We start from the raw sequence: 14,425 nt of genomic DNA, 5'->3' as shown, positions 1-14,425 counted from the left end.
TTTGTGCCAAATGGTAAATTAAATAGCTTGCATCTGGAATTATACATAGCTGAATGAATATCGTTGGTGATGTTGCTAATACAACAGTGATTGCTGTATTTTATGCATTCGAGTAAACAAAATTTCTAATTTATGTATAATATACATACAGTGGAACCTCTCCCAATGGACACTCCCAGTTAACGAACACATTTCTGATCCCTGTCCTGTGGAATAGGGTTTTAATGTATTTCACTTCCTGTTAGTGGACAGTAAAATCAGGTAAATTCTAATTTTTCTCCAAATTCCAATTTATTTTTGGCTGTAACTCAGCTAAGATTATGTTAAATCCCAAGCTCGTGTTAGTAAATATGATAAATTGTCAGTTAATTACTGAACATAACTATGGCCATGGATGGCAAAATCGAATGGTAATGTTGGTTTTGTTTGTTGATATGTGTGAAGAAAGCCAATAGTACGAGACTGATAATAATGTACTGTGTATATCATGTACAGGTAAAAACTGTTTAGTAAAGAGGAGAAAGACTATAAATTTTTCCATATTTATCATGCTTTCAAACTTTGGGAATTATGTATAATTGCTGGTAAAAGTAAGAGAAAATTTAAAAATTTCACATTATTTATCGAGATGCTTGGTGATTATGTATTAACCACTGATGTATCGCTTTTCCACAGTAACTAACATTAAAATGTATAGGAACCAATTGTGATGAAATCAAATGTCATAAATGTGAGTCATTTAAACAAGGTTTTACTGTATATTGTATGTCTCCATTAACGGACAAAAAATTTTGTCCGTTATTGAGAGGTTCTACTGTATTTAGTCATTTTATTTTCCTTACCTTCTTATTTCATGTTCATAGTTTTTTTTGTTTCAAAATTGAAAGATTTCCAAATATGTTTGCTGTAGTATGTTTTGATACATAAAAACCTTCGTTTAGATCAAATCAAATATCCAAAATTCGACTAGCATCCAGATGACTGGAACCAAACAGTCAATAAAAAGTTCTAAACTTTATTTATGCGTATTTGAATCTTTAAAAAGGAATATAACAAGTTCTTTCTCTAGTACACCAGTTTAAAAAAAAATGTATATAGGTACAGTAGAACATTGATTATCTGAACATCAATTTTCCCAACAACTCGGTCAACTGAACTCCTTTGCAATCTAACTCATTTTCAGTATTGAATGATGCTGAACGCTGTTGGTATTTTCTTGGAACTTGAATCCTCATCTCCCAACTCGATAGCCTCGTTCTATTGTACAATAATCCACTTCCAAACAATTGTACATATCTTACCTGTGAACTATAGATGTAAACAATGGCAGATCCAGGTACAGTGTATGCAGTTATAAACGATTGACAAGCAAACAAACGCGTGAATAGGAGCAGATTTAGCTGTCATCTTTTCTCGTTTATGAATTCATAATGCTGCGGGTGTGCCTTAATGAAAGGGAGGCGAGGGTCATCTTGACAACAAAATAGTTCTGATCACGGTTTTGTCGGGGGGGGGGTATATTTTTCCTAGCTTGTTTAAAAATAGATATTTTTTAATCTTTCTTTAGCTTTAATAGTAGCTGAAAGCGGCTAATGGTGGAAACTTGCAGTTAAATATGGAGTAGGTGTGGCAACCATCAGTGATTTAAAAAAAAAGAATAAAATTAAGATAAAATAAATTTTGCAGCCAGTTTGAAAGCAGCAGATGGATTAAAGTTCGCGAAGTTTTTTTAGGAAGTTTATGTCCCATGTTTTTATGGTTCTAACGCAACCACTGAAGCCAATCAAAATCTTCCAGATTTGAAAGAATGTTTAGATATGTGTGCTTCAGAAGCTCCCTGTGTTCCCGTCCCATCGTGAAGAGGATGTCTCAGTGATTGAAAATTGATAGGGGAAAAATGATCCGTGTTATTTTTTTGGATGATGAAAAATATAAAATTGAATGATTAAATTGATCAGGATGACTGTGAAAGTGATGAAGATGAACCAACAGCAGATGTAATAATGCACAGTGAGGCAGAACAGTATTTCACAAAATGTCTCGCATGGTTAGAATCACGGTCTAATGCTGACTGGCTTTAATTTTTAATGTTGAAACTATTACGGGACAAGACTGCAAAATGTCGTATAAGCAAGTTGAAGCAATTAAAGGTATTCATTTTTTTTAATGGTTTGGTGGCATTATTTATCATGCATGTCTGCATTTATTTTACCATTTTATTTTTTCCTTTAAAATTTTTTCTTACGAGATAATTTTTTTTTTCATTTACTTTTCAGAATAAGTCGATTTAAATGTAATTATTTTGAGATTTTTGTTGCTGAATTTCAATTTATTTCTTTGCGTTATTGAATTAGTTTTGAAATCGATTTTCCAAATTTTTCCGAAACACCCTTCAGTACCGGTGTGTTCGGATAATCGATGTTCTACTGTAACTGCAAAAGTGTTTTTTAACTTATCTCACATGAATTTGATTCTGAATTATGTAGGTGTTGTCGAAGAGTCACAGAAAGCATACCAAGAAGCTTTTGATATAAGCAAAAGTAAAATGCAGCCAACTCATCCAATCCGCTTGGGTCTCGCCTTGAACTTCTCAGTATTCTATTTTGAAATACTCAACTCGCCAGACAAGGCGTGTCAGTTGGCTAAACAGGTAAATATGGACTTCCTGGAACCTTTGTTATTCATGAATTTTTTTTCTTTATCTGTTGTTTTAGGTGTTGTGGATGAGTCGCAGAAGTCTTACCAAGAAGCTTTCGACATAAGTAAAAGTAAGATGCAACCGACTCACCCCATCCGATTGGGGCTCGCCCTGAATTTTTCCGTTTTTTACTTTGAAATCTTGAATGCCCCGGATCGAGCTTGCCACCTGGCAAAACAGGTAACTTTGATCCATCTGAGGTTTTTTGCTTCTTAGAGCAGTTTGCGTTGACCACGCATGAAGCACCTGACGAGAATCTGCTTCTATTCCAAGTTCCTTCTGCAGTAACTAACATTCATTAATGAAATATTTTTTCTTTACACAAATAATTTTTCTCGAATGTTTGCATGGATTTTTCATTAACAAGTCAAATTAATGTTTTTAAAATCAAATTTTTGTGTGATAATGTAAATGTCTGGCACATAATCTAGTTAGTTCAAAAAAAAAAAAAAAAATCAATGTATTGTATGTGAAATACAAGGTCAAAGAATTTGACTCATGCAGTGTTAATATCTGTATTTAGTAGAATATTCACTTTTTTTCCATGTAAGCAAATGTCTTTTTTCATCTATATTAACTTCATAAATTACGCATGCAAACATTGAGCTTGTTTTATCACTAACACTGCTTGAAGGTGCCTGAGAACAAGGGACCACAACCTTTTCAGTCCTGTGAGCCAGATATTGGAGATGACTCCTGCTGTCTGGCCACAGACTAATGTAATTGCAAAACTGGTTCAAAATAATTTTCAATTTTTTCTGGATATATGGGGGGGAACTTCAATGTTAATAGATACGCTGATATGAATACCAAAAATTGTTATCCTGACTGCAATTTAGTAACCACTTATAGAAAATTTTGAGTAATTTTCCATATTCTAATCCTAATTTTTAAGTCGCCGTTGCTAACTACTACACCAAACATTAATTCTGGCCATGTCACTATATGGCAATTTACTGCCATTAACGAGTTGGGTTGGAAATGAAGGAGCTCGGAGAAAATATTTATATTCTTCTCTGGGTTCAAATGTGGGACTGTGATGGCAACCTTTTTTCATTGTGTCGTAGACAAGCATCTTGCCACTCGGGTGCTACCATGGCAACCTGGTGCCTTTGTCAAGTCCCGCAACACTTGTGTTGTGCACGTTTTGGAGTATAGAACGTTGATATGGGGGGGGGGGAATATGTGGGAAAACTGCCATGTTAGAATGATATACCATGTCACATCTCTTGGACACCCGAAAAATTCTTATTTTCTCCCGAATTTCCAGTGATTATAAAAAAAAAAAATCTCATTTTTGGAAGGGGATTATTTTAATATCTACCCGGAAAAAATAGTTGCTTTCAGTTTTAATCCCTGAAGTGATATTATCCCCCATTGTGCCAAATCACAAAAAATGTCATTTTCAAGAGAGGACGACTAAACAGCCAACATCAGTTTGGCTTTTTTGACATGCGAAATTGGCAAAATGACTGTTCTCTGTTTTGGTTAATGGCAGTTTTTTTATTGGAATGATTTGGTAGAGTACTAATGATGGCTAATTTAACCTTACTGGTTGGCGATGATTTACGTGTGAGCCGCAGGAGGAATGGTGGTGACTATGTATGTCGTAATCTGGGTTGTACAACAAATAAGCAAATAGATGGCCGCCAGCTTATTCTTTTATCTCTGCCTTTGTAGGATTTCCCAACAGTAATTTCATCAGTTCATATATGTCCATAGAACTAGCATGTTGTGGACAGTATTTTCTCTAATTTTCTCTGCTTGTATAATTTTTTGCTTCTGGGCTTGTAAGGCAATATGCCATTCACATGTATTGGGTGTTTGGTGATCCTGCTTGTGCTTAGCTTACAGGTAATATAGATGGCTTAAATGATTAAGTGTTTATAGAAACATTGATTTTGCGAGTTGAGAACAATGAGTTTGTCATTTTGATCTGGTTTTTCAAGCAATAAACAATCAGCTGTGAACATTTTTAAAGGATTTTTTGTTTTATAAGATAAAATCATATTTAAAACTTGATATTTCAGAATTATATTTTCGGTTGCAGTTAATGGTTTAATTCTTGTGAGATGCCAATTTTCAAAAACTGTTAGAAGTGGGCAAAGTTCAAAGTGGCGAACATTATAGCTAGGTCTTTCCGTATTAAGAAGTGAAATTGTTTTATTTTTGTCTTGGGGATGAATTGCTGCTGCAGAGTGAATTTGACTATGTGATTTTCTTTACGCAGGCATTTGACGATGCCATAGCAGAGTTAGATACGTTAAATGAAGACTCTTATAAAGACAGCACACTTATCATGCAACTCCTAAGAGATAACCTAACGGTAAGTTAATAGTCTGGTGGTTTTTTTATTATTAAAGAATTGTCTTTATATAGTCTTTCTGATCACTGATTCTTCTGAGCTGAAATTTTCTGAAAGTTGCAAAACCCAAAGTATGAATGTCCTCAAATGTGGACATCTTTTGCTGATGGTTAGTGGAGTGGTCCAGGAATATAAAGATAACTATTTCTTGTTTGGATTAAATCCCATAACTGCCAAGATTTGCTACTCCATCTCCCAGACTCCAGAAAATTTACTATATCTCCTTAATTTTCAGTGATTTTAAAAAATCCCTACTTTTGAGGGGAAAATATTCCCAAAGAAATTATTCAAAAGACAGTTTCATTTTTAATTTCCAAAATGACGTCACAAGCATGATATAAATCATGACCTGCAGGCCAAATGTGTTTTTTTGAAGTAATCTTATCTGGCCTGTGACCTCAAACATAATTTTGTAAAAATAAACCAAGCAACACTTTTTCAGGTCACTAAAGTAACCTGTGAAGTAGTACGTGACCTGATTGCCCTTCAGCATATTGCCAGATCACTTAAGTGACACATTTACAGATTATTTGAGTGATCTGTAGCACAGTTCAAGAGTATTCCAAGAGGCCTTTGACACTTTTTTAGATCACTGAAGTGACTTAGAGGTGCAGTTCCACATCCCTTGAGCAACCCAATGCATATTTACAGATCACTTGAATGATCTGCCTTACAGTTCTGGAGCACATAAGTAGACTGCAACACATTTTAAGATCATGCATGTGACCTGGAGGCAAAGTTCCAGATTACTCGAGTGTCTCATGCCTAGATCACTTAAGTGACCAACAGCATATTTATAGATCCGCATAATGCAGTCGCAGCTATGCACAGATAACAAGTCTGTCCCCTTTGGGCCAGATTTTTTTTTTGTTGTGATTTGATTAGAAAATAGAAATGACAGGTAATTTAACCTGGTTGGCAAGACTGAATCGATCAGCGATGGCTTGCGCGATGTCATGTTTTTGCAAGGGGGGAAAATCCTTAGTTTTACTTTTGTTAATGAAAAATCCCTACATTGTTTCCAAAAATCCTTTTTATATTTATTTCTGTAAGGAATTTGGATCTGCGCAAAAATCTCCTTAATTCTCATTCTTCAAAGTTGGCAGCTATGGTTCCTAATTTTTGGCGCTGTAGAGATAGTGTTTTGGTGAGTATGAGGCCTTCTTAGAAGAAGAAAAAGTGTTTCAGACGAAATGCAATATATAATAAATGTTAACTAGGAAACAATCTTTAAAGACAAATATTCAAAGTAATGAAGTACTCGACATGTTTCTACTCCTGGATGCCGTTATCAAATATTTTAACTTGAATTTCATAACTGTCAATGTTAAACTTCTACAGTATACTTTTCTCATATTACATCATACTTGGCAGCCATCCTGCTCATCTAATACCTTGGTTAACAAAGATGATTCATTCCAAAATCACATTCGTTGGTTGAAACTGCATTTTGAAATAGTTTGGGAACATAGTTTAATTCCAGTTATTGTCCAAAATTTTAAAATAAGTTCTATAAAAACACCAAGGAGCATTTCAAATGATAAAAAAAAAAAACTGATTGAAAGATGAGATACCGCATATCTTTTTATTTTACACTACACAACCAACATTGGCTTTAGTCTACTAAAGCTGATGTTGAGTTTATGAGTGTCCCCATCAGTTTGTGATTTGTTCAGTTCATTGCCTTGTCTGATATATGTAGATAAGCAATAAGTGGAAAAGATAAGCTCCTAAAAATGCCTAGAGTGTACAGTTTGATGCTAAGTCTTGCACTGAAAGAATGTGGGCTCCAAAAATGGGTTTTTAAATGTATCTGGATCTTATTTTTACATGAAATAGGGTTCAAAAACTCTAAAATAGAAGTGGAGGTACACCCGGAAAAATATTCTGAGATGGACATGAGCTCTCTAGTGACAGTAATTCTAATGATTCATTAGCTGAGGCAAAAAAATCACAATCTGTTAGCAGAGGTATCACTTTACATAGTTACATTTTTACTTTTACTTTGTTCCATCGCTCCCCCCAGCTCAAGTCAATATATTATCCATATTAAAAGTAGCTTCTACAATCCCTGAACCATTCCATCATCTCCCAGATGGCAACATTGCTCAGTTTGGGGAAAACACTGATCTGATGGGACTACTTGGATGCGTTCTTGCTGGTGCAGTGTACAGACCTCCCCTGTTGAACAAAGCCGGCCATGGAATTTGCTGGTATTAATTTCTTTTATCAATTTGCCTTCAAAGAATATCAGTCTTACAAAGACGTAAGAAAATGACTCATTTTCTACAGCAATTCCATCTTTATAAGATTTGGTAGCTTAGCTTAATTTAAAATTAGAGAAATAAATGAAATTAAAAAATGCTTTTACATAATTCCAAGGAAAGTTTTGAGGATATATCAGCACAGTCAGTTATGGATCATTAATGGTAGCAAAGAGATAAAATGAATATTTGGCTGGTATTTGGCCCTTTTGCCAAATGTTGCTTAGGTATGCGGCAAAATATCTAAGTACATCAAGCTAATTTTAAAAATTATATTGGTTGGAATTTTTTGCATAAATTAAAAAATTACTGATTATATTTTGTGTGGTGTATATCCCTTTCTGTGAAAGAAGTTACGGTGATGAATTTCCAGGATAGAGGAAATATGAAACTGAAAATAGAATCCTACAGCAGTAAGGGGAGCATATGAATTTACATCTACAGAAGATATTGTGATATCTCAGCTAAGAGGCCGTTCAAGTATTACGTCATCAACCACCTTTTATGAAAATATGAAATATTTTTAATTGCATATTACTCGGGTCCCCCAAAAACAAGAAAAACTTTTGGATAGTTTGTGGGCAATTGAAGTAACATCCCTCCTATTGATAAGTGCCCTACAGAGCCACTTTAGTGATCTCTAAATGTTTCGTGGATCCAAGTGATCTGGAAATGTGTTCGAACCGCTTAAGTGCTCTGGAAATGTGTTCAGGCCGCTTAAGTGCTCTGGAACTGTGCCACGCATCACTTAAATAATCTGAGAATGTGCCACGGGTAATTTGAGTGATGTAGAACCGCATTGGGGGGCCACTTAAGTGCTCTAAAACTACGTCGCATGTCGCTCAAGGGATCTCTAAATGTGTCACGGATCGCTTAAGTGTTCTGGAACTGTCTCAGTCATTCAAGTGATCTGAAAATACGCCACGGGCCGCTTAAATGTTCTGGAAGTGTACCACGGGACACTTGAGCGATCTGTAAATGTGTTTAGTTCATTTTTATAAAATTAGGTTTGAAGAGGGCAGGCCGCATCCAGTAACCCCCCAGGGCCATATTTGGTCCGTGGGCCAAGGAACTTTATTGAGATTTATCATTATAGGGCTTAGAGGGTGGGTCGCGATGAATTTATTAAAGATAAATTTTTTTAGCCTTCAAATAAGCCGCTGTGGTGGTCGAGTGGTCATAGTGACGGACTCGCATCGTGGGGATCCGGGTTCGAACCCCACCGTCGCTACAGTGGTGGTCGGCTGAAGTTGGTTTTCTGTGGTTCCCAACTTCAAGGTGCAAATGCAAGCCGATCTCCCTGTTAAAAAAAGTCTCTCTACAGAGAGCAACAGGCCTACAAACAGTACAAATATTCAGTCACTACACATCACTCACTTCACTTCTGAGATATAGATGGCAGCACTGAAATAATTGTACACAACACTAGATATTCACTCAGACTGTTAGGTACACACATAATTTCGACACAACCCACTGGGTAGTAAATTGCCTATGGCAATAGACCCGAGTTGTGCTTGGTTTGAAAAAAAACCTTCAAATAACATTGAAATTAACAAATTGATTATAATAACCTATCAAGGTATTTTCTTCCAAAATTTCAATTTTTAAAAACATTTTTTTTTTGCATTAAAAAATTTTTTGATCGTGGAAAAGGGGCACGATAGAATCCCCTATGCCCCCCCCCTTTTGTGTACGTCTCTGATCCCACCAATATGCGTTAGGTTTGGGTGGGGCAGAGCTGATGACAAAATTTTGCTGACAAGGAGGGGGGGGGGTCAAAAATGGCTAAAAATTTGCTTACATAATACTTGAACGGCCCCTAATGAATAATCAATACCTCAACTTACAAATTTTTCGGATCACAAAGATTATTTTTCAACATTTTTCTATCTCTGCTGACGAATGTAGGTTTGGCTAATGAAGTTGATATGGATGTATCAGCCAAATGCGGGGGCTCATACCCATGAGCCAGATACAAGTTTCTGCTTATGGCAATATGTAATTTTATGAGCTACCGTGACAACAGAAATTGCTCAATTGCATAATTGTATTTAATTTCAATAATTTTATTTTCAAATAAGAGCACTAATGTTATTTATAATTTTAATGAATTTTAAGAAAATTGATATTCGATACTCAGCCAAATCTAATCCCTAGTAGCAAATGTTTTTATTAATTAGCTTTAATTTTGTTCTTAATTTTAAACTCATTTATCGGTAGTTTTTCTAAAATTATTGATAAAACTTTAGTAACTAATGCATATAGAAATTAGTCTCTCAGATTTCTGTTTCCATCTCCCAAATTTTGACCATAATTGCAATGAGAATCTTTATTTTGGGAAGGGGGAATTTACCCCCCAAAAGACTGTTTCCCTAAAATGTTACAAATATAATGTAAATATTCACCATTGGGTCATGTTACAAAGGAATGTTTCAATTTTGTGGGTAAAAGACTAAATTTGCCGAAAAGCCAGTGTAAGTTGGGTCTCTCAACAGTTGAATTTGCAAGATGGCCTGTACCTTGAATTATCATGCATCTTATTAAATCTCCATGTTCTGTTTTTGGACATGGTGCAATTTTTTTGGCATGATTTATTGAGGCCGCATAGCTGGTAAGTCTCCCATATTTTTTGGGAAGCTTCAGAATTTTTACTCCATTTCCTGGTCTCCCGAGAAATTCTTGTATATCAAGAATTTCACTTACAGGGAAAAAATTATTCCCAAAGAATTTACCTGGAAGAAAAGACGGTTGTTTTCATTTTTAATCCTATAAATGACATGAGAAGCGTAATGTAAATTGTTGCCATTGGGTCAAGTCACAAAAATATACTTATGGCAAATTTTTGTAAATTATTAGTTTTGTTTGGCATCCCTTAAATTAAAAGCAAACATCACAATAGTTTATTTTAACATTAGATGATAGAACTATTTCCAAGGATTATAGGAAGGGATTGCGAAATTTCCTACGTTTTGCCATCCATGTGCGAGGTAACGAAGCTATTACATCTAGGATAAAAGCATGTAAAAGCACATTGAAAGGACAACTGAATAAAAATCAACATTTTTTTGGCATATAGAGTATTTTTCTGTTAAGAGATTTAATATTAATTTCCATTATTGTTTTTAAAACCATTTTCAAACAGTTTTGCTTGAAATACACACCACCTTACACAAGAAGCTCCTGCAATTGAAACTATTAATAATATTCACTACTCAATATAATAGAAATATGGAAGAAAATGAATAGTGTGGAAAACTATCCATCAAAATTGTAGTTATGAGGGGTGGGAACTCTGCGCCAATTGCGCCGCACTGCGCCAAAACTAATATCTTGCGCCATCCTGCTCCATTAGCGTATTTTCACATTTTTCTGCGCCAAATAGCAAATTTTGCTTCAGTATGCCCGGAATTTCAGAAAGGGCGCCAAAAAATTTTTGTTCCTGCTAGTCACGAAACGTTTCTTTACGAGAAGAGCGTGTTTTATTCCACTATACTTAAACTGTGGGCCCCTGATCGGGCTTTCCATCGCGAAACCCCGATATTGTCCGTGATCGTGGAACTGAAGATGGTTTGCAATGCCTTTCAGCTTTAAAGTGCAAATTCCAGTGTTTCCGTTAAAATAAAAAAAAAAGTCTTCACTGGAAGCAGCAGAAATTACTGTAGTCGATTTTCATTGTGTTAAATCCCGATGTTTCGTGAAAAAATTTTTCATTCCTGGAGTAAAAAGCGCATGTCCGCCGAATTACGAATGTTAGTTTAGAAACTTTGCCGAATAACGAGCGTTAAATCGTCAATATCGCCAAATAGCGAGAAATTTTTTTTACCTCATTTGAAGTGCTGCTGTTCAAGGCAGCAAATAGTGTCGTCAGTAAGCAAAAATCATCTTAAATAGACAGGTACAAAAAATTTTATGACAGCCGCTCTTTCAAACAAGGTGTCAAATGCCTAAAGCACCAAAAACAAAAATCAAGCTGACGAAAAGATGTTTGATAACAAAAGACATGCTGCAGTTTTATTTTGAAAAGGGTTGAGGGTTAACGAAAATATTCTTGTTAATTTCACTGCTCCCATTTATAAATATCTGCTCCGAATCCTATATTTTGCTGCTCCGAAATTGCTCCAAATCTCGAATTTGCTGCTCCGAAATTGCTCCAAATCTCGAATTTGCTGCTCCGAAATTGCTCCAAATCTCGAATTTGCTGCTCCGAAATTGCTCCAAATCTCGAATTTGCTGCTCCAAAACTGCTCCGAATCCTGAATTTTGCTGCTCCAAAGCTGCTCCGAAATAGACTTAGTCACTTCCCACCCCTGCATCCATTATGTTTATGGTCAACTTTTAGTTTTTCCCTTGTAATTTTTTGTCATTTTTTGCCTATTTCTGCCTGGTTCCCCCCCCCCCCTAATTTTTTGCCTTCAAAAACCAAACCTTTGCTTGTACGATGCAATGGGGAAAAATCTCTACATTTTTACTCAATATGGTGCTTGTGTAATTATTACGGAATATTGATCTGTAAAAATCTCTTTAATTGGGTAAATTGGCAGCTATGGTAAATGTTTTTCCGATGTAAGAGAAGTACATTCTGCGGCACAACGATACTTTATCCTCTCCCTCCCTTTGCTATAAACTCAACCGCTGAACAGACAGTTTTTGAACCAGCCCTTTAAGAAATATTGAATTGTTTCAGTTATTCCATCTGTGGAAACATTTAAATATGTTTCTAATCTTGTTTTTCTTCCAAATGTAGCTGTGGACATCGGACACGCAGGGTGATGGCGAAGAAACACAAGAAGGTGGTGACAATTGATGATACCAAGGAGAGACTGTTTTTCATTTTTGAAAATACATCCCCCAGCCTCAAAAGAAGAAAAAAAAATTTAAAAAGGCCTTTTTCATTGTTATATCTCAATTGCACCGACGTTATCCAGACGTTGTTAGCCCAAACTTATTCTGAAGAATCGGCCACCATCGTATTTAGCTTTAACAGAAGAAGACATAAATTATATACGAAAACTTTTTTCCGGAAAAACCAAATCAATCCAAAAGGTGGTCTCGCATCTAGTTTTTTTTCAAAGCTCGTGAGAAATGTTTCCATTTTTGCAGTAAAAGAAAACAATAGTTCGTTCATCAGTTGAAGCAACAAGACATGTGCCATTTGTTGTGTGTTATTTCGAGGGCAGACGATTGATGCAAATTAATTTTTTTTAAGTGTTTCTCGCATAGTGTCGTTTTTTTTTTTTTTTTTTTTGTGACTTCATTGACTTTTCCAAATTTTTCCTCTATCGGGTTACAATCAAAAAATAATCTAATCAAATTAGTTTTTCCTTTTTTTTTGTAGATAGGGTAATCACTATACTAAGAAAAATTAATGGATGTTCAGTAGCGTAAAACGCATGTATCTGTTCTCCTGATATATCTTTTTCTTAAAAAAAACTGAGATATTGCCTTTACCAATAATTGTAGTTGATATTGTGTAACTTTCTCAACCATTAGTGTTTCTGATGTGGCATCAATCAAGCAGATCTGTCCTCGTTTCTTTTTTCTTTTCCATTTGTTTTTTCTTTGTTGGGCAGGAAGGCGCATGAATTTAATTGAATTGAGAAAAACAATCTTTCTCGAGGCTTTTTCCTCATCATCTATTAACGCTGTGTTAAAAAAATTGCATTCGTGGTAATGAAAAAAATAAGATACAATACAAATCGAAATTTACACGTTAATTGGAAAAAAATGTTACATTATACGATGCATGCTGTTTTATAACTTTTATTATTACAAAGCTGTGTAGGTGAAAAGAAACGAGAAAAAAATATTAAAGACAATAAAACGAGTGTCTATATATGTTTATGGTCTGGTTTTCGTGTAATTTGATTTTTTTTTTTTCATATGTTCAGAGGAAAATGCAGCTGTTGTTTTTTCTGCTAGAAAAATTATCCATTTCCTCTGCAACTTTATTGCATTATTAGCCGAACTTACACTTGTGAAAATGGGAAAAAATTTTTTGAAGGTATTTCAGATTAAACTTAACGTTAAATTTTATTCTGGTATTTAGTTTTCCTTTTGTTTGGTCACCAAACTGTTCCGTCGAAGATTTCTTATGAAGAGAATCTTTTCATGGACGGTAACCAATGTAATTTTAAAATTAGTAAAATGAATGCTCTGGTTTGAAAGAGATGTCGTCATTGTGTGGATCTAGGTGTGATGTGAAAAACGTGTCATGCTAGGTTATAGATTCAAACACGATCTCGATGCTATTTGCTCCCAATTGCCTATTCACTGTGTTTTCTGGGTGAGTGCTCCAAGAAATACTTACTATAAACGAATTACTGTGGCTCGGAAAAACGTTCAATATGATCCTGCTTTCAGCAAAATCCCCTTTATGGGTTTTCGACTCCTGAAGCTCATCCCGTGAAGTGCACGTTCAATGGTTCATGTACCGTCCCCCTCTCCGTTGAGTGAATAAATTTTATTTGTATTTTAATACACATTCGTTTTTTCCCCTTCTCGTACGAGGTTAGTTGGTATCCGGACTTGTATCGCGAGAACCCGGGTTCAAACGCCACAGTGGTGGTCAGCTGAAATTGGTTTTTTGTGGCTCCAATTTGGAGTCACAAATGCGAGCCGATCTCCCGGTTTTGAAGTCTTGCCACAGAGAAACAGCCCTACGACGGTACTAATAATCAATCACTTCACTCACATAGGCGTAAACTTCTATAGGGCCCATGGGCCCGAGCCCCCCCAACATTTTTGAAGACGCGGCTCAGCCCCCCCAAAAATTCGTATGAATATGGCTTATTCATTTTGCAATGATGAAAAATTTTTTTTTAACCAAAAGTTGTCCTAATTATGAATTAGTTAATGGAAACAATCTGCTCAAAATTTTAGTTCTTTTAAAAAATCTGGATGGTCTTTGGCTTTCTTGTTCCATGACAATACGTTTATCTCATTTCTTCCCTGCCGTTCAATCCCCAATTGCACCCTCCATCGGTTCCAATTTACTGCCAGAAGGCACGGCTGAGAGGAAGATTCTTTGAGGTGTTGAGGGGGCTCTTTCTTCTTTGCCTGTGGCAAAAACTGAGTGTCTCTTCTTTTGTTCACTGC

The 14,425-nt window shown here is 35.6% G+C and overlaps 1 protein-coding gene across 5 annotated transcripts in view; it reads left to right on the top strand.

Moving 5' to 3' along the window:
• The window catches only part of 14-3-3zeta (tyrosine 3-monooxygenase/tryptophan 5-monooxygenase activation protein zeta), a 28,770-nt gene extending 15,605 nt beyond the window's left edge, over nt 1–13,165 (top strand). For 3 of the 5 annotated variants that reach the window (XM_089248702.1, XM_089248703.1, XM_089248704.1), the window contains exons 4-6: nt 2,487–2,650; nt 4,929–5,024; nt 12,075–13,165. In XM_089248702.1, the coding sequence (XP_089104828.1) occupies nt 2,487–2,650; nt 4,929–5,024; nt 12,075–12,134 (320 nt within the window). In that variant the 3' untranslated portion in view covers nt 12,135–13,165. Of the gene's footprint in view, nt 1–2,486; nt 2,651–2,714; nt 2,879–4,928; nt 5,025–12,074 lie in introns of all 5 variants that reach the window. The other 2 variants (XM_089248705.1, XM_089248706.1) reach the window with 1 other exon arrangement.
• The last annotated feature ends 1,260 nt before the right edge of the window (nt 13,166–14,425 follow it).

This window comes from Pholcus phalangioides, unplaced genomic scaffold (assembly GCF_987345545.1).
Source record: "Pholcus phalangioides strain wild (caught in Gottingen) unplaced genomic scaffold, Ppha-v1.0 ptg000020l_1, whole genome shotgun sequence".
Classification (NCBI taxonomy): domain Eukaryota; kingdom Metazoa; phylum Arthropoda; class Arachnida; order Araneae; family Pholcidae; genus Pholcus; species Pholcus phalangioides.
This window is presented reverse-complemented; position numbering and strand designations above follow the sequence as displayed.